The sequence below is a fragment of the Hippopotamus amphibius genome, chromosome 4, assembly GCF_030028045.1.
Source record: "Hippopotamus amphibius kiboko isolate mHipAmp2 chromosome 4, mHipAmp2.hap2, whole genome shotgun sequence".
NCBI lineage: Eukaryota > Metazoa > Chordata > Mammalia > Artiodactyla > Hippopotamidae > Hippopotamus > Hippopotamus amphibius.
This window is the reverse complement of record NC_080189.1, coordinates 77,879,713-77,901,899: the sequence shown is the minus strand read 5'-3', so window position 1 is coordinate 77,901,899 and position 22,187 is coordinate 77,879,713. Positions and strand designations below refer to the sequence as shown.

The window sequence follows — 22,187 nt, the reverse complement described above, 5'->3', positions numbered from 1 at the left end:
TGGAATACTGTGAGTCCAGCAGGTGCTCAGTAGTCTCCAGATAGATTAGAAAGTATCTTTCTCGTTTTGCAATTAATGCTAATCTAATCCTTAATTAATCCGTTGCCTTCTCCTATAATTGTTTTACACAACATATAAACTTAAAGGGCATCACATATTTATCATGATATATTGTATCCCTCAAACTAGATTGAAACTTGCAAGCGAGGACCATGACCTCTGCAGCTATGTTCTCGCCTCCCTGTGTCAGGCACAGGCCCTGTATATAGAAGGTTGGTTAGTTTGACTACCTCTCTGTCATGCTCTCTGAAGCAGGGCACGCGGCCATAAATGCATTTACACAAATGTAAATCCTCCAGCCAGAGTCTGTGAGGTTTTCCCACAGTAGCCTTGTCTGCTGAAAGGCTCTTTCTAACTTTTCTTTCTTTTCTCGGTGCAGACAGTCGTGAGAGACTTCAGGACAAAATGTTTCACTTAAGGACTTGTGCTGCTAAGTTGAGGCCGTTGACAGCCTCCCAGACTGTGAAGACATTTTCACAAAACAGACCAGCAGCAGCTAGGACGTTTGGGCAGATCCGGTGCTACACTGCCCCCGTTGCTGCGGAGCCCTTCCTCAGTGGGACTAGTTCGAACTATGTGGAGGAAATGTACTATGCTTGGTTGGAAAACCCCAAAAGTGTACACAAGGTAAGGCTCAGAGGAGCAGGTGTCTTCGTGTGTTTGGAGTCTTGGCCGATGGTGGCTGGCCATCCAGGTAAGTGCGTGTGTTCTGAGGACACTCAAGAAGGAAGGCAGGCAGGCGGCTGGAAGTCCCATCGACCCAAGTTCTCTGCATCAGCCCAGCTCGGCCATCAGTCCAGACCCAACAGGAACCACCTTCTCTGGAGGGGTGTTTCCCTCTCTCCACGTGCGTTGTGTTCACGGCCTTTCTCCCTGGAATAGCCAATGTGTTAAACCTGCAAGGATGTGGAGAAGCACTTGCACTACTCCCAGGATCTCACCAACGCTGCTGCAGGATGGTGATGCTGCAGAAAGGAAGCCTACAGAAGGAAGGACCCTGCAGGAAGCTCCTCTGTCCCACTGTCCTCAGAACACCCAAAAACCATCTCGTGTGATTTCTATATAAATGTCATTTTAGATCAGTATGTTCACATTTTTCTCCTGTATTTGAAAGTAAATTCTTTGAAGGTTTCCTTCCAATTTCTCTGTGTTAACCTATGAGGCTCTTCCTTCGAGCCTCTCTCTTCACATTTACTTGATATGGAGCATGCCTAGTGGCAGAATTTCCTTCTTTCTTTCTTTCTTTTTCTCTTTCTTTCTTTATTTTATTGGCTGTGTTGGGTCTTTTTTTGCTGTGCGCAGGCTCTCTTTAGTTGCGGTGAGTGGGGGCTACTCTTCATTGTGGTGCGCGGGCCCCTCATTGCCGAGGCCTCTCCTGTTGTGGAGCACAGGCTCTAGGCATGTGGGATTCAGTAGTTGCAGCACATGGGCTCAATAGTTGTGGCTCACAGGCTCTAAAGCACAGGCTCAATAGTTGTGGCACACGGGCCCAGCCACTCCGCGGCATGTGAGATCTTCCTGGAGCAGGGATCGAACCCATGTCCCTTGCATTGGCAGGCGGATTCTTAACCACTGCGCCACCTAGGAAGCCCCAGAATTTCTTCATAGCATTTGGCCAGTGATAATTATGGGTTTTGATAACCGTTTCTTGGTTTACAGGTCAGGCAGCTTGCCCAGTGCAGAAGCTGGAGGGTGGGTCCCCAAGTTGCTCAGGCTCCTTGTGCCCCACTTGCAGGGTGTGGGAAGATTTGAAGGAGATGGTATGTGTGAGGTGCTTAGGGTCTGCGCAGAGGAAGGGCCCAACAGAGGCTGGTTGTCATCACTGTTGATCTGGCCATTTCCATACTCATGAATTTTGGGGACTTGTCATCAAAAGGCAGCCTGCTTCCGTTGGGCCCTTGAGCATAAGCTTTATCCTTTTACCCTGAAGTGTTAGTGACATTTAAGATTGGGTACGTTTGTGTGACTGCAGGAGCCACCAGCCCTGTTTCATCAGGAATGCTGCCTCTTGGTCTGAACCTCCTTGCCTAGCAAAGGAGGACATCTGACCAGGTCCTTCCCTTCCCTGTCTCCATGGCAGCCTGGAAGCTACATTGCTCCATGGGCAAGGTGAGACCTTGTTTCCTATGGGAGGAGATCTGGGGTGTGTTTCCCAAGACTGTAGACAAATGAACTGCCGAGAAAGAAGTGCCCTGTAAAAATGGCCCTGCCTGTGATGTCAGGTATTGGTGGTTTCTGAAGATAGTTACTGTAAGATCATCTCTCAAACAAACAGCCCATAGGTTTTGGAATCAGACTTTAATCTCATGTCCATGCTGTCCCTTGCCTTCCTTTTCTCAGATGTAACCTCTTTGTGGAACCAAGCAAGTCTTCTTAAGCTATATTTGGCTTTAGGGAGAATAGCACCTGAATGAGCTATTGCGAGGTAACAGAGATCTAGGCTTGAGAACATCCGTGCGTGAATGCCTGGCGTCACGGGAATGGGTTGCCGTGGAGAAGTACACTGTGGCCCTGTGTTGCAGAGCTCTGAAAGGCGGGGCTGAAACCATCACAGTGGCTATTACCATTATGTATTTGTATTAATATCGCTATCATTATTATCACTTTAAACAAATTTTTTTAAAGACTTACTCTTCAGAGCAGTTTTAGGTTTACAGCAAAATGGAGGGGAAGGTACAGAGATTTGCTGTTATACCCCCTGCCCCAACGCGTGCAGTCTCTCCCACCATCAACATCCTCCACCAGAGTTACAACGTTTGTTATGGTTGATGACCCTACATGGACATGTCATCATCCCCCAAAGCCCATAGTCCGCATCAGGGTTCACTCTTGGTGGTGTGCATTCTGTGGTTTTTGCCACATGTATAATGACATGTGTCACCATTGTAGTATCATACAGAGTATTTTCACTGCCCTAAAAATGCTCTGTGCTCCACCTATTCTTGAAAAGTATTTTTAGCACACGGTGTCAAGGAAGGTAACACGCGACTGGGAGGTACCTGGGGGTTCTCAGGCTGGGTGGGATTGTCACGGTGTCCATCCGTCCCAAGGGTGAGGACAGCACAGTGAGGATACCGACAGGCATGGATGCAGCCTGCTGAGGAAGAATCCAGAGTGAGGATTGGGTCCTTGGGCTCCATAGGTCAGAGCAAGCACCTCTTTAGCACCTCTTTGAAAGATTCTATGGGGGAAATGGGTAAAGGATCTCAAAAAAGGACTTTTCAGTTTAATAAGAGAATACGTGCAAGTTGGCGTCTTTGGGCCAGATTTTGTGTGTTGGTTTCTGTTGTCAGGATTCTCCAGGGGACACAGCCTTTCCTAGAGGGAGAGGGACAGGATGGTGTAAATCAGTGGACATTTACAATGGCAGTGCGCCTCCTCGGCCATCCCAGCAAAGTGGGCTTGATCACCTCTCCAAGCTGAATTAGGCCCAACACCTGGTGTACCCTCACTTTCTGAGGGACACGATCCAGAGGTTTTCATCAGATTTTCAAAGGCATTTGTGACCCATGGAAGGCCTTGGAAATCATTGGCTTTATTAAGAATGCTTCCTTTGTGCTCTGTGTTATCCATAGAAAAAGTAGTTTAGGGAGAGATAAAGAAAATTAGATTTTAAGATTTATATTGATCATCTTTCCGATCTCTCATTTCTGCATCAGATGAGGGATGTCATCGTCCTTGTCCTGAGAGCTGGTTCTGACGTCATTCTCTTCCCTCTGTTTGCAGAGGGCTTACGGGGAACTGCTAGGACTGAACTTTTTCATGTCCAGCAAAAACAGAGCAAATTTAGCATCTCCCCTTCCTACCCTTCTACACTCTGCTTTGCTATTATTTTTTTAAACTTTTTGTGACGTTTTCAAACACACAGTAGGAGGGTCAGCTGCAAATTGCCACTTGCCATCTACCTCTACAAGGATCAAATCATGAGCCTCTGCAGCCGCTGACCTTCAGCACCCCTGGAAAGGAGTTCAGGGAGGAGATCAGGAATGAAGCATTCTGTGCTCTGGGAAAAACTGGCAGAACAGGTCTTCAGATAAATATTTTCAGGAGAAGATTTTATGAGCCTAATTCTTTCATCTCCTCTTGTCTAGAAAAGCACTAAAATCCTTCATGGGGAACCTCGCTCCTCGTGACTACCAGTAACCTTCACGAGACTAGCAGAAACCTCTGCGAAAAATATGTGCTTGATTGCATGTACCCCCCTTCACCAAGATCACCTTCCCCTACCTCTTCGGAGCAGTTTCTCAGCACTATCTGAAATGCTCTCTCCCGGCTGGAGTTAAAACGTAACTCACAATTCTCATGCTGCGCTTTTTTTTTTTTTTTAAGTTGACAGGAGTGGAAAACGAACCTCTGTGAGGAGACCCATCACCCAACTTGAATAGCTCTCTACAGTTTACCAGTTTTTAAAAATCCATTGCTTCCCCACTTACTTTTCTGTTTGTTGGTTTGTTTTGGGTGAGGGCCCACTGGAGTATTTTAAGGCAGATCCCAAACCATTATCATCTGTAATAAATGCATCTGAGTGGCTCTATCAAGGGAATGGTTTCTTAATCACACCTAACAAAATTAACAAGGTAATTCTCTAATACTATAAGCTAATTCTCCGTCTATATTCAGCTATTTTTGATTATCTTAAAGCTGCCTTTTCACATTTGACTTTATAATTTACTTTATAATTTTGTCATATCCCTATTTTTGTTCTTTATTTTTTAAAAATTTACCTCTTGAAATTGGCTTGGTTTTTTCTTTTTTTTTTAATTTATTTTATTTTATTTTATTTTCATTTGGTTACACTGGGTCTTAGTTGTGGCAGACGGGCTCCTTAGTTGTGGCATGCGAACTCAAAGTTTCAGCATGCATGTGGTATCTAGTTCCCTGAGCAGTAATCAAACCCAGGCCCCCTCCATTGGGAGCTTGGAGTCCTAACCACTGTGCCACCAGGGAAGTCCCTCATATCCCTGTTTTTAAAGAAAACTTTCATTTCTAAATGTTTAATTGTGAAAGTTACGTCTGTGATAAAGTAATGAAGCAGTTCAGGGGTGCAAGGCCCTAAGGGCTCCCCGGGCCTCTGTGCCCAGTTACCTGGCCAGCCCAGGTCTGCCTTTGTACTCTCTTGCCATCCCTCTCCTCTTTGTCCCTTGGTGTGGTCCTCTCCTAGACAGTTGTCCCTTCCACATCGTTTTCTCCAGTCTGGCCTCTGTGCTCCAGTCTTAAACATCTTGTCAAGTGCAACTCTCCACTTGACCCCTTTAGAACCCTTCAGCTGGGGCCTGATCTGTCAGCGTGCCAAGTGCTCCCTCATTAAGGTCTTGGCCATGTTGGGGACAAGTCAGATGGTGGCGTCTTGATTTTTATTTACATCTTAAAAACAGAGTCAAAGCCAGGTTGCCCTTGTTAGTGTTTTAGACAAACAGGTAATTGAGAGCCGCTGAGCCCTCATCGGACCTCACTTGTGTAGTAGAGGCAGGTGCCCATCCACAAGCGTAGCGTGGTGTCAACTTTGCAGGGAGGACCCAGGATCCGGCTCTGTGGAGAAGCTGGTGGAGGGGCCCTGTGCCCCTGCTCATTGGGCCTCCACGGCTGTCCTTGGTGCATCAGAGCCCGCTTCCCCTGCCTGGCCTTCTGAGTGACCTCTGCCCACTTCCTAAAAGCCTGTCTTCCTCCTCTTGCTGACTGCGTCCACTTCATCTCCTGCCTTTTGCGGGCCAGCTCCCAAGTGTAATAACAGCTTTCTGTTCCAGCATGGTCACCGCAAGACCACTGTGCAGCCCTTCAGGTGCAGATTCCAGTCTCAGTCCCACCTTTTTGAGCTTGACCACGCTGCCCTTCTGGCCCGGGCAGTTCTGCTTCTTCCTTCCATGCTCATGAAACACAATCCTGTTATTTTCTGTAATTGAGCCAACCAGACAAGCAGAGCAGAAACAGACACACATCATTCCCAGTATGGGGTGACACAGTTCTGTTTCATTCTGCAGCTTTGAAAACTGCCTTGGCTACACTTTAAAAAGTCAGCCACGGCTGACCCTAGTTCTGTGCTGGCCTTGGGGGAAAACATACACATGGTATATTTAATGGGCTTTCAGTGATCGAGGCTGTTAAACCACATTTTGAAGTTCCCCCTCCATGCTCAGCTTCCTACATCAGGAGGAATCTCAACCCTGCTGACTTTTTGTGTTAAATTGACGAAACCAACTAAGAAGATCTTCCCTAACTTCAGTACAGTATTTTACTCTTAAAGGGTTTGTGTTTATATGGTCAGAGAGATAAAATTAACACCTTTGAAAAGTATAAGGTCATGAAGCAGTGCCTTCACTAGCAATTTGCAACTCGTGACAGTTTTGTTGGAGGACTGAGTTGAGTGGCTGCCAAGAGGTGTGAGCATGCAGGGCCCTCCAGCTTGCGGGCCTGTGGGGAATTCGGTAAGCTGAGCACAGTTAGAATACAGAGTAAACCCCACTGGCTTCTGCAGAGAAGCTCCAGTTGTACTGAGCTTTGAAGGGTAAGGAAGGGGCCTGACCAGGGACAGGGTGCCTGAGCCCAGGAGAGGCACATGTGAAGGCAGAGGGACACAAGGGCCCAGGGCCACTCAGCACTCGCAGAAGGACCTGAGGGGCTCAGCGTCGGAGCCAAAGGCAGCAAAGTGAAGACCAAAAGTTTGAGCTGCAGCATACACAGCGAGGCCCCAAGATCAAGCCGAGGGGTGTTTGCTTGTTTTGTGAAATGCTGTGGGGCGTGAACCCCTCAGCAGTTGAAAGAGAGTGAGGGCTTCAGATGCTGACAGGGAGCTAACTAAGCCTGCAGTGGTGGGAGGACAGCCTGGGAATAAAGGCATGTGCATCTTTGGGAGCATGATTTTCTCTTTTTTTTTGGGGGGGGGGGGCGCTGCGTTGGGTCTTCGTTGCTGTGCACAGTCTTTCTCTAGTTGTGGCAAGTGGGGGCTACTCTTCGCTGTGGTGCACAGGCTTCTCATTGCACTGGCCTCTCATTACAGAGCACAGGCTCTAGGCGTGTAGGCTTCAGTAGTTGTGGCACGTGGGCTTAGTAGTTGTGGCGCTCGGGCTTAGTTGCGCCACAGCATGTGGGATATTCCTGGCCCAGGGCAGGAACCCGTGTCCCCTGCATTGGCAGGCGGATTCTTAACCACTGCACCACCAGGGAAATCCAGGGAGCATGATTTTTTTAATGATTGCCCTTTTGTATTGTATTTTAAAGCAAAAACAGTGGGTTTTTAAATGTCAGCAATAACTGGAGAAAGGGATCCAGAGTGACCTCAGGGGAAGGTGAACACCAGGAGGAAGAAAGGAGTGAGTCATCCTCAGGGCCGGAGCAGCTCTTGAGAAAGGCACAGCAAGCTCCACCCCAGCTATCTTCCCGGAGCCTCCTCTCTGACATTGTTGGTGGGAGCTGTTCTTCGGGGCCTCTTCCAGAAAGGAGCTGTGGAGCTGATCACATCGTCAGTCTGGAGCCTCTAGGCCACTCGCTCCCTCCCTCCGCCTGTGCCAGGCCCCCCTGAGGGGTCTGAAGTTCTGCTGGGCTCTGGCCTCTGCTGTCCATGGGTGGGTTGGGAGTTTAGGGTCTTCTCTAAGTGGTCATGACTCGCAGACCCAGAGTTCTCTCTGAGCCTGAGGCTTGGCTTAGCCGGGCTGGGTCCTCCAGGTGGCGCCACGCCACCCGCCAGCTTCGTGGGGACCAGATGCACACTATGGTCCTGCACAGCCGACCTGGAAGGTTGCAATTCTGAGTTGACAGAAAGCACTTTTGGATGCAGACAGCCAGGCAGAGGGCAAGGGCTCTCACTTCCTGAGGAATGCCAGAAAAACCACGCCTGAGAGTGGTCACAGGTGTCCTGCATATAATATTTTCCTGCAGTAAAAGTCTGGTTTCTGTGAGCGTTTGTGTAATAAACCACCCCCAAACTTGGCTACTTGAAACACCACCAGTCACGTCTTTCTCATGGTTCCCAGCTTCCATGCAGCTGAGTTTTGGTCGGGCTGCAGCCCCACAGAGAACCCCTTCCCATCTGGCGCTTGGTGCTAGCTATTTACTGGGCCCTGCCATCATCCAGGGGACCAGAGCAACCCCCTCACAAGGCCTTAGTATAGCTCCAAGAGGAGAGGAGAGGAGAGGGGAGGAGAGGCTGTGGCCTTTGGACATCCCGCCCAAAACTCACACACTGCCACTCCCACCCATGGCCTTGATCAAAGCAAGTTTTAGGCCTGCCCCCAAGGGCTCAGCTCCAATGGAGGAGCCACATGGCCACTGCAGGGGGACCTTTTGTGGACCTGGGACGACGTGTGGCCACTTGGCAGCCTACCACAGTCTTTTCTATGATGATAGGATGGGGTTGCTGCCTCTTAGGGTAGAAACCCAGGGAGTATCATTCGCCTGTCAGCAGATTCCTTAGGGCAGAGCTGAGGCAGCTTTTCTTTGCTAATCTTGTGTGTTTATTGACATTTTACCCGCACACCCATACAGAGAGAAGATAGTAGAACTTGTCTGGAGGTATTCTCTCACCTGTACTACTCTGTGCTTTAAAATCAACAGCTCTAATCAAGCTCAATTCACTCGGCTTCTATGGCTGAGGAATCCCCAAGCAGAACCCCCAAGTTTAACTGCTTCCAGTGTAAATAGCTCTGTGGTGACAGGTCAGGCAGGCCCAGATCCTGGTGCCTCTTAGACGTGGTGGTGGGCAGTGAGCTGGGTCGGGGCATGGCCCCGTCCGTCCTCAGCTGGGGACGCTCTGAGCAAGGCCCTGCCTGTGGTTAGAGGGGTCTGAAGCCCAGCACTACGCATGTCTTTTGAGACTGGCCCTGAGGCAAGAACCTCCTGTGCAGGTTCTGTGGCAGTCCACCACGGGCCTTCTCTCCCCTCACCCCGGGCATCCTCTCGGGATGTCAGGACAGCCACACACGGTGTTTTCAGGAAGGGCATGGAGCCCAGCAGTTGGCACAGACGGGGCACAGCAGGAGGGTTGTAGACACTGCCTCGTCCAGCGTTTGCATACAGCGGAGACATGAATCACGCAGCTCCACACCGTAGCTGGGCTGGTGTGCACAGAAGCTGGGTGCTTAGGAAGTCATACAGAATTTGCCAGAGCTCATTGTAAGCTGGAAGAGCCTCTATGCAGGGTGACTAGATGTGCAGCCTCAGCCGTGCCAGCTCCAGGGCACTGGGGTCCTTGAGGAGCAGCACCCGTCGGCCAGTGAGTCACAGGTAACCATCCTCAGCTCAGGGAGCAACTCCCTGTCCATTGACTTGACTGAACCCACCAAACCCTTGTTTGGCCATGCGTGCATTTTCCTTGGTCACTTGTTCCCCTCAGTTTCTCGTTTGTGGCAGTTAAAAAGCTTTGTCAGTACCACACATAATGATATGGTTGTTTGTGGCAGTGCTGGGGTCTGACGTCCAGACCCGGCAGTTTATCAGCAGTGATGGCCTTGGAGCCTGGGGTTTGGTGCATTCAAGAGGGGGCCAGAGGCTGCCCCACCCACTCCCCTGGGTGGTTTTACGTCAGGGTCCTTGGCAGGGTGCCCAGCAGAGGGTGGTGGTGGCTATCAGGTGACATCATGTTCCAGACCATTGTGCATAATGTGAACGAGTGGGGTTTGTTCCATAGCTGAGGTGGAGACGAGGTGACAGGGCACCTGAAGGGGACTTTGGACAAAAGAAAATGGTCTGGTCAGTCCAGAACCCAGAGTCATAGAAATGAGCAGCTAGAATAAGCATTAGTAACCCTAGGGTTAAGCTTTTTTTTTTTTTTTTTTTTTTTTAATTATTTATTTATTTATTTAATTGGCTGCGTTGGGTCTTCGTTGCTGCACACGGGCTTTCTCTAGTTGCGGCGAGCGGGGGCTACTCTTCGTTGTGGTGCATAGGCTTCTCATTGCGGTGGCCTTTCTTGTTGTAGAGCACGGGCTCTAGGCGCGTGGGTTTCAGTAGTTGCGGCACATGGGCTCAATAGTTGTGGCTCACAGGCTCTAGAGCACAGGCTCAATAGTTGTGGCGCACGGGCTTAGTTGCTCCATGGCATGTGGTATCTTCCTGGGGTAGGGCTCGAACCCGTGTCCCCTGCATTGGCAGGCGGATTCTTACCCACTGCGCCACCTAGAAAGTCCTAGGGTTAAGCTTTGATCATCAGCTTCTTAAACAAGTATGAGTGTACCTACAGGTGCTTTTTAAGCTGCAAAAAGCTACACAAGTACAGGGGTATCCTCCTAAGTAGCCTGTGCTCCCTACTGTTATAGGCCAGGACTCAGGCACAGAGCTGAAGTGACTTCCCTGGCCCTTGCCTAGCCTGTGGGGGGCGGGACTGGGGCTCCCAACCCCCATGAGCCAGTGGGCAGCAGGCAGGCCCGCTCTTAGGGGCTCAGCCTATGCGTGGCCCTGTTAGGTCACACGCCTGCACTGGCCCGCGTATCCAGCACACATCGGGGGGTCTTTGAGATGGGGGAAGAGGCACTTGGTAGCGTGTTTGCGACCCCTCCAAAACCAAACCCTTCGTGAACAAGTCTCTATTGTGACCTTCACAGTCAGGAACTTGGCCCTGAGACTCTTGCAATCTGCTGACAATCAGCAGGGTAAAGTCCGCTTGCCTCACTGAACCGCTGACGCCCGTGTCCCCTGGTTAGCACTCCCACACCCACTGAGGTCAGCACCTTACCTGAGATGAGGACTCTGGATGCTCCACATCCTTACAGCGGACACCGCCCCTGACACCCCGCCTAGCACAGCACTTAGCACCACATCTGACACCATACCTAGGATCATGCCAGACAGTGCACCTGGCATCCCCCCTAGCATCACACCTAATATTGCTTCTGATACCACCCCTAGCACCAGAGCTGACACCCCCCAGCACCACGTTTGACATCCCACCAAGCACAGCATCTAGCATGACACCTGATACCAGCACTACCACTGCACCTGACATTGCATCTGACACCACACCTGTCAGGATGTTCGCCCTGTGGAGGAATCTGATCCTCTCTGAACTTAACTCAGCAGGTGTGTTGAGCACCTACTATGTACAAAGCACCGGACCAGATTTCTTAGACGTTTACAGAGGAAAAGGGATGTGTTTGCAGCTTTGAAGAGCTCCCTCTAATTGGGGAGAAGAAGGCTGGTGACAGCAGGGAAAGCCCGTCAGGATTGTGAGAAGTCTGGGAGGTTTATGGAGGAGCTTAGGAGGAGTGATGGCTTTTGAAAACAGAGCTTCCTGTACTACAGTTAAATGCTTTTAGTTATCTAGAATTAAATGTAAGAATTCTAGTTTCATTTCAACCAGATTGTTAATAGTTATTTGTACTTGAAATCTATCATGTTTTGGTTTGTCATTTCAGCAACATGTTGATGGCCTTAAACCCACTCATGGGAGGTGGGTGGCTATCCCACACCTCCGCTGACAGGCCAGGGCTGCTCGCACCTTCATGGCAAAAAGACTGAGAAGCTCCAGGGGCAGGGGGCATGTGAGACCACCCAGGCCTCCTCTTCTTGCAGCTATCTCTTCATTTGGGAAAGGGCCCCCCACTGACCAGTCCCTTCAGCCTCATGGTCACCTGGCCCTGCAGCAGGCCTGCGGACACTTGGTTCTCGCAGCTAGGAGGCCACTACCGGGAGAGGGAACCAGCAGTAGCAGCAGGTAGACGCACAAGTAAATAAAACCTCAAATGAGTGCTGCGATTATAAGGAAACCCTCTCCAGATGGTGACAGAGCCGCACGTTAAGTTGCGGGCCAATGTGTGGAGAGGGGTCAAGCGCCCCAGGCAGCGAGAGTGGGTGGGGGGGGAGGGATGCGGGCTGTGGGCTACACCACTGAATGAATTCGGAAGCCAGTTCAGGTGTGGGGGAGGGGTGGAAGAGGCACCTTGCAGGAGCAGGAGGTAAAGAAGGCGTGGCTCGGAGGCCGAGGGTGAAACCTGCAAGCCAGAAAATGATCTTCATTTTCACAGCCTTTTTTTTAAAATCAACTTTTTTTGAGATCTGATTTACATTAAAATTTACCTGTTTTAAGTTGCAATGCGAGGGTTTTGCAAAGTATATGCAACCAAGAACTTTCTGTCACCCTCGTGTGCAGACTGATCAGATCTGGTGGAGGGGGACGTGCTGTCTGTTGGTGTGGGCTCTTGGGCTGGGCACTCACCTGAGTGCAGGTGCCCACACCTCCTGCCTAGAACATGCGGGGGAGGGCCTGGCTAAGCCGCTGGGGAGCTGAGTGGTGGTAACTGCTGGTGGTGTGTGTGGTGGGGCTGAATTACTGGAAAGGAGGAAGCTGCATTCCTGGCATATTCTTTCCCAGTTGTTCCCAGCCCTCGGCAATACCGGTATGAACCAGTTTTTTCTGACTGCCTCCAGCTTGAGCAGAATTTCCATCTGTGTCGTGGTCCTCAGCCAATTGAAAATCACCTGGAGTTTTATCCCAAAGCACAAAAGAAGGTCAGAGAGAGGAGGCCCGATAACTGCGATTTCCACCACCACCACCCCCACCCAGGGCCTGGACTGGAAAGTCCTACAGCCTTTGTCTGCCTGGCCTGTGCCCTTGGGGTGTCAGCCCTGGAAATCCTTTGATTTTATTGTTTGCTGGCTTTGGCAAGAGTAAGCCAGCCTGAGAGGAGATGCTTGTGTAAGGGTTTCCCTGCTCTTACTCACTTAACCTGATCAGTATCCCTGCCTGGTGACCATGCTGTGTCAGTCCTGCCCACCTGAACCTCTCCGCAGGGGGGTGTAGTTGGCTTTCCAGGTGCTCAGAGCATCCGTGTGATAACTGCTCCCACCTCTGTGGCTGCCACTGCTGCACTTGTTATTCAAAGCTGATTTTTCTGAAGAGGTGAACTTGTGGTTTTTGCTATGCCTTTTGACTCTGAATCTGTAAGCAGCTGGTGCCCATCACGGTGAGGAGTCGGCATGCAGCCAGGGCACCCTCTCGATCCAAGGTCTTGTTGGGCGACTGCCACTGCATTTCTAGACATGTGTTCATGCGTTCTGTGAGGCAGAAGACAGTGTTTAAGGCTTGAAGAAAGTTGGGATCTTGTGTGCTGCTCTCCAGAGGCTACTTGGTTTCAGGGTCATGCCTTGCCCTTCAGCCTCCTTGCAGCCTCAGGGTATGTGTCCAGAGCAGGACTTAGTGTGGACACGGGTAAGGGTGGGGACACCAGTACTAGAGCCGGTTTAGGGCAAAGTAGAAACTGGATCAGATATTACAAGGCGGGAACGGCGTGCTGTTAGTTCTTGCCGTGCAGGGCTGGGCTGACTCCTGCCCGTTCTCTGCTGTATCAGCAGGGCTCCTTTTAGTCCAGGTCCTCGTTACTAGAGGTGTGGGTGGGGGCCAGGGAGAGCCCTGGGCCAGAGCCACTCCCAGGATGGCCTGCTTTACAAGCTCAGCAAAGTCGGAAATGTTTGGGGGTGTCCAGCGTGTCAGCTCTTTAGGCCCTTGTAACAAACCAGGTGGGTGGTGAGCAGGGACTAGCCTTACCTTGCCCTACGCTGCTGGTCCTGAGGCGTCCTCCTCTCTTTCTCTCACAAGACTAAGTCAGTTGCTTTCTCTGGTGGACATACTGCTCTTACCCCTGTTAGACTCAGAGGGAGAGAATGGTCTTGGGGTTGCAAGCGTCAGATGCACAGTGCCCCTGGTTGTCAGGTTACGTGATGCAAGGTGCTCTGCAGTTGGCGTTATGGCCGGTGCCAGACAAGAACCCTAGATCTCCCTTCTACCATCAGCTGACACGTTGAAAATTAACAAGGAAGGTAAAAACAGTAAAACCTTAAATAATGAGATTTGTTAAAACATTTAAAAGTTGTTATTGAGATAGAATTCACCTATAAAAAGTGTACAATTCTAGTTTTTAGTATATTCACCATGTTGTACAATCATCTCCCTAATAGTTTGATTTTTTTAATTGATTTTTCTGAGTACAAAAGGACTGTGTTCTTATTGTAGAATGATACAAACGTCCTGGAGAGCCCCTGTCAGAAATACTGTTAGTGAGAGGCCAGGCTGCCCTGTGCGGTGCTCCAGGCCATCGTGCATCCCAGGGGGTTTGTGGCTGGCGGAGCAGGCAGTCATCTCCCTGACCGTCCAGGTCGGTACGTCTACACGTTGTAAAGAGCCCACCTGAAAAAGCCGGAAGATCGGGGATATGTGTATAAAAACAGATGATTGATCCTGGTGTACCCCCAAAAAAAATAATTTAAAAAAAAAAAAAAAAGCCGGAAGACCTTCAGGACCAGTCTCAAGGTTTCTGCCCAAACAGAGATAGACCCATTCAATACCTGCCCACACTCCCAGACAAGCCCATCTGGACAACATCTTGGTAGCACTTACCGAGAAGGTGAACACAAATCTAGTGAGGTTTCTCCTCTCCAGATTTGTTAAGAAGTCTAACCAGATTTTATTGACAGAAGAATCTTAGAAACTGGAAAATGCATGGCAGAGAAGAAAGTGTTTTCACATTTCTAAACTTGATGAGTTTTAATATATATATATATTGCAGTGGAATTATATTAAGTCTTAGTTTCTCTGACCTCTAAAATATTGTTTTAAGCCTCATATCTTTGTATGAAATAAACTATTAGAGTTCACAGTGTCTTTGCAAATTATAAATTGCACCAGGGAATTCCCTGAGGGTCCAGTAGTTAGAACTGCAGACTTCCACTGCAGGGGGCACAGTTTCAATCCCTGGTCAGGGAACTAAGATCCCACGAGTTGCACAGCGTTCCCTCCCCCACCCCCCCGAAAAATTGAATCAAACACAAAATAGCCAAAAATAATAGGGAGAAGAGTTAGTTTACATTAACACAAAGGAAATTGAAACCAGTAGTAATACTAGTTACTACCAGTAATGCCAGTTGCCTACCAGATTGTGTGCTAAATGCCTTTAGTCTTTACAAACAAAACAAAACAAAAACCTATGAAGAATATATCCTGGGCATATACCCAAAGAAAACCATAATCCCAAAAGAAACTTGTACCATAATGTTTATTGCAGCACTCTTTACAATAGCCAGGACATGGAAGCAACCTAAATGCCCATCAACAAATGAATGGATACAGAAGATGTGGCATATATACACAATGGAATATTACTCAGCTATAAAAAGGGATGAGATGGAGCTATATGTAATGAGGTGAATAGAACTACAGTCTGTCATACATAGTGAAGTAAGTCAGAAAGAGAAGGACAAATATTGTATGCTAACTTACATATACGGAATCTAAAAATGGTACTGATGAACTCAGTGACAAGAATAAGGATGCAGATACAGAGAATGGACTGGAGAACTCAAGGTATGGGAGGGGGCGGGGGGTGAAGGGGAAACTGAGAGGAAGCGAGAGAGTAGCACAGACATATATATACTACCAACTGTAAAATAGTCAGTGGGAAGTTGTTGTATAACAAAGGGAGTCCAACTCGAGGATGGAAGATGCCTTAGAGGACTGGGGCAGGGAGGGTGGGGGGGACTCGAGGAGGGGGAGTCAAGGAAGGGAGGGAATACGGGGATATGTGTATAAAAACAGATGATTGAACCTGGTGTACCCCCAAAAAAATAAAAAATAAATAAATAAAATAAAAAATAAAAAAGAATATAGATTTTTTTTTTTTTGTCCTCATCTTATAGATGAAAAAACTGAGCATAGAAATTTAGGTAATTTGCCAAGATCTCAGAGCTCATATTTGAGGTTCTGCCTCTGACTGCACACCCTGAGCCGTTAGCTCCTGAGTAGCCTTCTGAAGTATGGACAAGACTGTTTCTCTAGGGGTCAGTCAAGGGACGCTTCAGGCTTTGCATATCCAGGCCCTGGGCTGCCCCTTACATAAAGGCCCTGCTTCTGTTTCGTGTTTGGGGAGAAAGCACGAGCAGGCAGGCCTGGACCCCAAGACTGTGCGAAGCCTCTGGGGTCTGGAAAGAGGCTCTGAATACGCTCAGTTCCCCTCTGGGTGTCCTGTTGGGGTTTGAGGATCTGGGGCAGCTGTAGCCCTACAGGCAGGAGGGCCAAGAGCATTGGTCTTCAGGATAACCAGGCAGGGGACAGATGGAGCAGAAAGACCTCTGTTCACCTGCCTCCTGGGCTGCCTGCCATGGAAGCAGTTGGCATGCGCAAGTGGGGCAGGGCTGCTTGGCCTTGGGGGTTTTGATGGGAGGTCATCTGCATCATAGGGTTGGGGATAAGGAGGCGCACCCTGAGGGAGTAATGGAAGCAGGGGCCCAGCCTCTGAGAGACCCGCCCTCTGGGGGTAGTAGCAGGCTGTCCAGAGTAGGAAGAATGTGACTAGCCTACTGGTAGATGGACATCATTAAGACTTGACTTACCTGCCAAGAACCGTTCTCTTTTTGGCTGAAAATGAGTCCTAGATCTTAGGGGAGCCATGGAGTGACACACGTATTCCTTCTTTGTCTTCAGTCGTGGGACATTTTTTTCCGAAACACCAATGCCGGAGCGCCCCCGGGCACTGCCTACCAGAGCCCGCTGCCCCTGAGCCCAGGCTCTCTGTCAGCTGTGGCCAGAGCGCGGCCCCTGGTGGAAGCCCAGCCCAACGTGGACAAGCTGGTGGAGGATCACCTGGCGGTGCAGTCTCTCATCAGGGCCTACCAGGTAAGGTGGCAGCGGCCAGCCGTTCCTGACAGAGTGCCCCCACTGACTCAGTGAAGGTTGTTGTTTAACTTTCACTCCCACCAAACACTAGGTGCTCTCTACCTGCTCTGGGGTGGAGGGAGGCAAAAATGAAATATGACAAGAGAAAAGGAGCCCGAACAGTCTCACCCTGTTTGCACAGATCCTCTGCCACCCTTAGCACCTGCCCTTATTTCTTCCCGTAAGTTGGCAAGAATGATTTGTGGGCAGGGAAACACAGTCAGTGCCCGGGAGTCATGGGGAGTGCCGATCCCCAGAGGGGAGCACTGACCGGGAGTGGTGAGGGGCAGCTGAGCCTGTACAGGGGCCATCTCTCCAAGAGCATTCTGGTCAGTGGTCAGCCCCCTTGGAGGAGGGCCGTGCAGAACCAGGGGCTCCCATGGCCTTTTTCAGAGCCCAGAAGCCCCTTCCAGGATATCCGCCTGGTGGGGAGAAGAGCCCAGATTTCAGACCTTACTACCTAGTCTGTAAGTAGTTCTCAGGAGGAAAGGAGGAGAAATCAGGCCCAGGGCGGCCCTTCTGGGAGCCCCAGGATCTGGGCTCCCCTGCTGTCTCTTCTGGCATTGCTACCACATGGCAGGGGAGTCGCACCACGGAGTTCTTCTCGCCCTGGCGTGCTCTTTTCTGGAAATGGCCACATGGACCGTTCTCCTGCCTACAGGGCCTGTTGCCACAGGTGTCATGACAGGTAGCACAGGGTGGGTCCGTCCTGCTGGAGGACAAGTCAGCTTCTCTCCCCGGGGCAAAGGATGAGGTACACAGAGCTGTGGAAATAGACAGCCATGTGCTCTTAGGTGCTGTTCACAGTGGGCATTTCTGTAGAATGAGGCACAGTGGGTGTGTGCTGACCACTGCCTGGCTCATTCAGCCTCAGTCATTTCTACTGGTCTTTCAGTGACTTCTCAGCAGCTGCTCCCCTCCCCAAATTGCTAGCTAGAAACTATGGATAAATATTCGAGACTTAAAGAAACAAAATTGGAAGGGATTTTCCCTGTCCTTTTGTTTTTAAACAGTTCAGATCAGAGGCTGAGGTCCCTGTTGTAGCTGTCTGCTATTGTGCCCACTGTGCCCTGACCCACACAGTGGAGCCATACCCACACCTTCCTTGGGGACTTCCATGTGTTCTAAGCTGTGTAGGCTTCACACTGGAGCTAAAGTCCCCAGCATATCCCATTTCTGTTTATCCAGGAAAACTGTGTAAGGATCCCCAAGAAATGGGTCCTTTTATGAGGGTGAGTCAAAAATTATCCACACTCTGGCTGTAGAATTTACAGAGTTTTAATATAACTGGAGTGTGGAGAATTTTTGACTCACCCTTGTAGACTGCCAGGTTTATCACAACCTGAGAAGTTTAACCCCTACTTATAGAAGTGTATGTATGCACAGTAGTGCTTTAAAATAAACTATTCTAAGGCTTTTTAAAAACTAACTTTGTTGTTGGGTTCATTGGTGCTTCCAGGGAAAGGTTTGACCAAGTACAACTTTTACACCCCCTCCCACAGCCCGCAGGACCTGCTTAATGACTGCTTGTGTTATTGCTTCCAGGTCAGGGGTCACCACATTGCAAAACTTGATCCTCTCGGAATTAGTTGTGTAAATTTTGATGATGCTCCAGTAACTGTTTCGTCAAACGTGGGTGAGAATTAATCTGTAAACACTAATTTTAATGTAATTTTACTTTTTTTTACCCCTTCCCTCTTTTTTTTCTCCTGTCCTTTTGTGTGTGTCCTTCCCTCTCCATCGCTGGCCCATTCGTAGATACGAGGGCACCATGTAGCACAGCTGGACCCCCTGGGAATTTTGGATGCTGATCTGGACTCCTCCGTGCCCGCTGATATTATCTCATCCACAGACAAACTTGGTGAGGGTCTGAGAGCGGCCAGTGCTGCGCTGCTTGGCTCCTCTCTCTGTGTCCCAGCTTGTGGCAGCCAGGATGTCCACAGGCAGAAGGGAAAGACTCTTAAGTTTCCTTCGTTCTGATCACTTGACATTTATCAGTCACGTAGCCTTAGTTTGTTTGGGGCAAGTTGTTTTTATCTCAGCTTTTCAGCCAGATCGTATGAGCTCGATTGTCGAAGTCTCAAAATTTGGAAAGTAAAATTTGGGGACAGAAAGGTTTGTGGTACGGAAAAAAGATGACCCACCCAGGCAGGCGGGTCAGAAGATATTCCAGAGACCAGCTCGTCTGGCTTCCGTTTCCAAATCTCAGGGCAGTGCTGCCTCTGCCCAGATGAGGCCTTGCTCAGGACTGTTGTCACACGCTGTCCACTCTGAAGCACGGTGTGGCTTGCCTTTGACAGGGCGAATTCCAGAGCAAGTGGTGCAGTTTGGGTGTCTTGATTCTCAAATGCCGGTGATCATGCTGAGGAAACTTTGGAAGGCGTCCCCGCGCGCAGGGAGGCGCACACGGCGCACAGGCGGTTGTAGCCCCACTCACTGTACCCCCTCTGTGGTGAGCACAGGGGTGCAGCTGGGCTCACACCTGCGGCTGCTTTCTCAAGTTAACCTGCTCTAAGTCACCGTGCTGCTAACCTGTGCTACAGAAATGATGACATGACTAATTTTTAAATGGCCAGGTTGTTCACGAGAAACACTATGCATGCTAATAAAACTGACGATTACCTACCTGCCTAACGCTGCTCTTTGGGAGGGGATGAAATTGCCTCCCCTGCATAACAGTCACTAACGCTCTGTGGTGCCCAAAGGCCCTTAGAGGCGTGTCCGCGTTGTGACGTGGGAGGTCAGGCACTAGTCAGGTAAGGCTGAATTTCAGACAGGGTTGGCCCTGGGATTGCTCTTAGAGGTTCGTCTCTGCTCTGGCTTCGTTTCAGAAGCACTTCTAGGTAATATAGGGTTTCCTCTACTTTGTTCCTGCACTTTAGCAGTTTTTGGAAGAAAGATTAGAGAAACCCTCCTGAATATGATTGAATAGGGCCAGTTCAGGTTGTCGGCAGGACATGAGTTTAATCCTGCTACTTTATTGAGTGGTGACAACTTTGTGTACCCCAGAAGTGGGCTTCTCTTTGCATTGTCCCCCAAGACACTTAGAGCCTCTTTCCTCCTCCTCACCACTTAACCCCCGCAGCACCCAGGCCTGACCCAACCTGTGCTCACTTGTGCTGAAGCCCCCTCAGCACCTTGAGTCCCCTCCAGGTGCTTAGGGCAGGAGAGACCGCCACCACCACCTCCAGCCTGGCCTGTGAACCCCAGGGCACCAGCTGCCTGATAAAGAGCTCAAGGTCCTGTACCCTAGAGCTGTCTCTCCAGAGAAAGACAACTGCAGAGCCAGCCCAGACACGGGCCACAGAGGCTGGTGTTCCCATGCCAGTCAAACATTGAAGCAGGAAAGGCACAGGGGAGGTGGGGTCTCCTTCTCCCCTGTGACACTGCATCTTCCCTGTTCCTTGTGCCATCCCTGATTGTTAGTTTCTTGGTATCAAAACAGACCTTTTTTGGTGGTTCCCAACTCATTAGAACTGCCTGGGGAGCCTAGAGCTCTTATCTGTCCCGTGTGAGGCTGGTCCAGGGCAGGACGGTGCCACAGCCCACAGGCACAGGCAAGGGTTTCTTGGAAGCCCCCCCAGGCCATCCCAGCCCAGGAGCCTGTGAAGGCTGAGAGCCCCCAGTCCTGTTGATGCTGCCTGGCTCCTCAGTTCACAGCCCTCATCAGGGGCAGAGGCAGAGGGCCTCTGTCATTCTTTCTAGCTCTTTCTAGGCCATCTCAGCCTTGCCTAACATTCCACTCTGGAGCAGTGCCCCGAGTGTTTGTGCGTCTGCAAGGTCCTTTGTCAACACAGCGAGGGTTATAAGCCAGAGAAGCACAGAGGTGGCCCCAGAGCCTCCTGAGCTATTTTGAGGAAGACCCAGCATCCTTCAGCTGGGAGCCCTTCCGAACCACACGGGAGTAAGTCGGGGAACAGCCCCTCCTTTGCAGGAGAAAAGTGCATTTCATCCTGCGAATTCGAAGTAGTGTGACTTATGATCAGTGGGAGTAGTGTAAACTCAGTATCTATTTGAATTTGTAGGAAAATTAGTCTTGAATTATCTCACCCTTGATGTATGTAGGTGTTTATGAAAACAACTGGTCCAACATGACAGCCCTGTTCGGGGGACACTGGGCAGTCCCCAGAGCGCTTTCCTGCCCGTCATCTCATATGAACCTCGGGGCCTGGGCTCGAGCCAGCTCCCTATGTGGAAGCCCAGCTCTGCCCGGACTAGCTGTGTGTCTCTGTCTCCTCATCTGTAAGGTTGTTTCAGAATTAAATAAACTCCTTAGAACAGTGCCTGGAGCTTACTAAGCTCCAGGAAGGTGTGAGCTGTTAAGATGCTTAACAATCTTTTGAGATAAGTAGCTGCTGGTCTCTCTGGTAAAGATATGTGTTTAGAAACCAAGAAATGGGGCAAATAACCCAGAGTCCATCCCACAGGAGTTGGTAGGAGTAAGGACTGGGCTGCAACCTGAGTGACGAGGAAGCAGGGTAGCTCCTGTGCAGGGACCTGCCAAAGTGGGGTGGTCGCCGTGGCCCACGTGTTGGTCCGGGGTAAGTGAGCGACTGCGGTGGTGTCCTGTGTCGCACAGCAGCCTTCGCAAGCTTGTGTCCTGCGCATGACGCCTCTGAGTCGCCTTTCTCTTCTCCCAGTGGATGCAGCACAATTCTTCCATCCTCTTGTGGGGAAACCAAGCCCCAGGCGGTGATCACTCCCCAGACGTTTGAGAGCACCTTCTGCTGTTGCTGGAGCAGCACAAGGGGTGGAGGAGCAGCTGCGAGCCTTGGGTGAAGGCAGGAAGCCGTTCCCAAGGGCAGCGCTGGCCGGTGTGGTCTGCAGGGCGAGCGGGGCTGATGTCCCCTCAGAATTTTTTAAATAAGATGGAAAACGTGAAAAGTTTCCGCTGAGTTCTTGCCCTTTTCTGACCCATTTTGAGAAGGTTGGGAAATGCTGGCCTAGGTTCCCTATCCTAACATCTTAGAAATACTCGAGGCCCCTGCAGTCACAGGTGGAGAAAGAGTTGACCAGGTAGACAGCAGACTCTGCAGACGTGCAGAGCTCCTGGATGCTCCCGGCACGTCAGGGTCACCATCAGACGTGTGCACACAGAACATACTGTGAATGTGGCAGAAATATCGTTGAGATGGTGGAGTCAGTGATTATTTTGATTAAAATTTAAAAATTAATGTTAGAACAGTTTCTCAGTTAGATGTGGGTTATGTTCTAGAATTGTGTGGTGACTGCTACGAACGGAGGGCCTTTTCCCAGGATGTGTTATGTTAGGGGCCAGGTTCCAGGTTGCCCCCAGAAGCACATCTTAATTTATGCTAGTCTGTACCTTCGACTCCAGGTCTGGTGAAGGAGGGTTGAGCTCCAACCCGAGATGCCTGGGCACACATTCTACTTTCCTCCCTAGGGAGGCACGGGAAGTCTCCAGGCGGGACCACGTTTCCTAGTGAGGCCTCTCCTGGTTGACCCTAAAGAAGGGTCAGGGTGTGGCTTTTGACAG

At 50.1% G+C, this 22,187-nt stretch overlaps 1 protein-coding gene across 4 annotated transcripts in view; it reads left to right on the top strand.

The window, feature by feature from the left end:
- The window catches only part of OGDH (oxoglutarate dehydrogenase), a 73,262-nt gene that overhangs the window by 14,080 nt on the left and 36,995 nt on the right, over nt 1–22,187 (top strand). For all 4 annotated transcript variants that reach the window (XR_009053238.1, XM_057732219.1, XM_057732221.1 and 1 more), the window contains exons 2-4: nt 440–687; nt 16,460–16,651; nt 18,449–18,551. Coding sequence is in view for 3 of the 4 variants with exons in the window: in XM_057732219.1 (XP_057588202.1) it covers nt 466–687; nt 16,460–16,651; nt 18,449–18,551 (517 nt within the window). In the remaining variant the exon portion in view is untranslated. The remainder of the gene's footprint in view (nt 1–439; nt 688–16,459; nt 16,652–18,448; nt 18,552–22,187) is intronic.